Source organism: Apaloderma vittatum, unplaced genomic scaffold, assembly GCF_000703405.1.
Source record: "Apaloderma vittatum isolate BGI_N311 unplaced genomic scaffold, ASM70340v1 scaffold6567, whole genome shotgun sequence".
Classification (NCBI taxonomy): Eukaryota; Metazoa; Chordata; class Aves; order Trogoniformes; family Trogonidae; genus Apaloderma; species Apaloderma vittatum.
In genome coordinates, this window is record NW_009727752.1 from 72304 (window position 1) to 75053 (window position 2750).

The window sequence follows — 2750 nt, forward strand, 5'->3', positions numbered from 1 at the left end:
CTGCGCCGCCTGCCCGCAGCCCAGCTCCCCTCCCAGCAGGCTCCCAGGGCCGGTGCTGAGGGCACCGCTTTCACGTCCTAACCCCCCACAAAACACACAAACACGCATGGGGAAGTTGCCTGTTTCTGTTTTGGAATCAAGGATAAGCCAGATCAAGCATGTATTCAGAAAAAAATCACATTGTGGCATTTAATGGTTTCCTGTATGTTTTTTTTTTTCCTGAAAGGATATCTTTGCAAAACTCATGGTAGTTATTATATAAACTAACAGGCAGCTGTAGCGAAACACTTAAAAAATAAAGCCGAGACATGATAACAATCAACGCAATGAGACACTGATGATTTTCTGACACATCCTGGCACAAATGTCGTTGCAGAGGAGAGCAAAAATGACAATGCCCCTTAACAGCCAGTATCAGAACATTTCAGAACACTAAACTCTTATCAGCTGTTATTCCCCTCTCCTGTGCTACTGGTAACATCTGACAAGAGAGAGCCAAGCAGAAAGACCCCAAAAAAGTTACAAGTGTGTACGTTTTGCAGATCCTCTCTAACCCTACATCATTCTCCTCGGCAAATACAACTCTTCCCCCAAACGTCCCGAAAAAGCTGCTGCTGTGTGTGGCAGCAGAGGCGTCCACTCAGGAAAGAAACAGCAGCAGAACCTCTCTTTCTCACCCCAGGGAGCAAAAACACCCCAGGGAAGCAGCCCGGACTTACCTTCTGCATTTGTGACCTGGGTGGTTCTGTCTTGAGGCTGAGCATACAAGCCTCCCCCCAGGAAGCCGGCCTGGAGCAGCAAAGTGAATATAAAGTCTCGCAGCCTCATTTTCCTTGGTTCAGATTACCATCGAGCTGGATCGAAGGAAAAAAAAAAAAGCAGGGAAGGAGAACTCAGCAGCCAAGAGAGGCCGCGGTCCGGAGGCAGGAGTCGCTGAAGTTATTTTTTTACCGCTTTCGCCTTGGTTTCTGTGGGAGGAAGAGCAGGCAGGAGGGTAAGGGTGAGGAGGAGACTTCTCCAGCCGGAGGATGGAGGGAGGGATCAGAGGCTGTCAGCTGTGAGTCAGAAACAAATGAGGCATTTCTCCTTACCCTTCTTCTGATGTAGCTGTACCTGCGATGGCACCCTGGACGTCGGTGCGTGGGACCTCCTTAAGCCTCACACAGGGAGCCCTGGCACAGTCAGCACCCAGCATCAGCATCCCCCCTGGGGGTCAGCTCTCCCCCTCTGTGGGGCAGAGGGGTTCAGGGCGCCTTCTAGAATGCTCCTTCTCGGCCCCTGGGCCAAGAAAGCTGGTGCAGGGGAACAGGCATTCCCATCACAGCCCCACCTCGGTGAGAGCTGGCCTGTGTTGTGCTGCTGACCAGAGGAGTCCTCAGCGCAGGGCAGAGCCTGACCTGTCCCAAGGCTACTCAGGAATGGGGTTACTACGGAGGTACCACATTTCTGGAGAAGCACCTTTCTTCCTGACTTTCTGGTCTTTCTACTCAACTCAGTCAGGAACCTGAGAGAAACTGAGAAAACCCCCACAGGCTGGGAATGACACCCCTGGGCCATGCGTAGGGCAGAGAGCGGGGATGGGATTGAAGCTGTCGAGCCCAGAAGGTAGAAGCAAGAGCCGAAGTCCTTTGGGATGCCTGGAGATGAGCAACTTCCCACCCTGTAGGATGGCAGGAGGGCCTGAGGATCTACAGCAGTGGAGAGCCAGATCCCCACAGCGAGGCCACCCAAGGTGTTGTAGGCTCTGATCTCTACGGCCAGCACTGGAGATAAGCCCCGTGCTGCTGAGCTCAGACCCAAAGTGAGTACTGCCAAACCCCTCATCACAGCGGCAACATCAGCCAGGGAGAGAGGGGAATTGCCTGGGGGATGAGCCTGCTACAGCTGCCACCGTAACTTCCTCCCAGAAGTACAGGAGGGGACCAAAAGTTGTCATTAAACTGCAGGTTGGTGCGTTGTCCAGGATGGCTCCAAGGGGCAGAGCCAAGAGCACAAACCCAGCCCGTACTAATGGTTTGCACACAAGGTGGTTGTACAAGGGCAGCAGGAGAGCTGCTGTGCTGCTTTGTGAGGCCATGCAGGCCTGGCTGCCATCTCCATCACCCTGCCTCTCATGCACAACTACTCTGACAGCACCTCTGTGTGAATGATCAGGAGAAAACACCATAGGCTTGGCTGTAGGAAGTTGTCTCAAGTTGAAACAAGTGCTGTTAGGCAGACCTCCATGGTATGAACAGGTTCCTCCACTGATGTACTTCATAACTAGCGGAGCTAAAGTGTTGGTTTTTTTCAGTGGTTCCAACATGCAATAACTTCCTACAGCCAAGCATATGAGGTTTGTTGTGCTGAAGAAAGCATCTTTTCCTCCAGCTGAAAAGCTGGAGCACCAGTGTGGACCTGGCTGGTAACCAGGCACCACAGAGGTGGCTGGGCTTTGCAGCGCTGTGCAGGTGGCACCAGGAGATGAGGACACTGTAAGGCAAATTTTCAAGGCATCTCAAACCTGCTGAAGATGCTTTCCAAGACAGCAAGTGTGTTCAGGGACAAACCTTGCTGCCTGAGAGTTCACAGGGGATCTGATCCGATTTGGCTCTCCAGCACATCTCCTCCCACTGGGGAGCTCACCTGGGATTCTGAAAATCAGCCAGAGGCTCTTAGGAACCGGGGTGCTGGGAAGAGACCATCAGCTCAGCAGAGGCACGCTGTGAACCAGAGCACACCTTTTCCTCTTTGTTTCATGTCTTGCTCAC

At 52.7% G+C, this 2750-nt stretch overlaps 1 protein-coding gene across 1 annotated transcript in view; it reads right to left on the reverse strand.

Annotated features, from left to right (window-relative positions):
* Window positions 1-828, reverse strand: part of COL6A1 (collagen, type VI, alpha 1) — a 23955-nt gene extending 23127 nt beyond the window's left edge. Inside the window, exon 1 of the mRNA XM_009873790.1 lies at window positions 720-828. Within this exon, the coding sequence (XP_009872092.1) occupies window positions 720-828 (109 nt within the window). The remainder of the gene's footprint in view (window positions 1-719) is intronic.
* Between the last annotated feature and the right edge of the window lie 1922 nt (window positions 829-2750).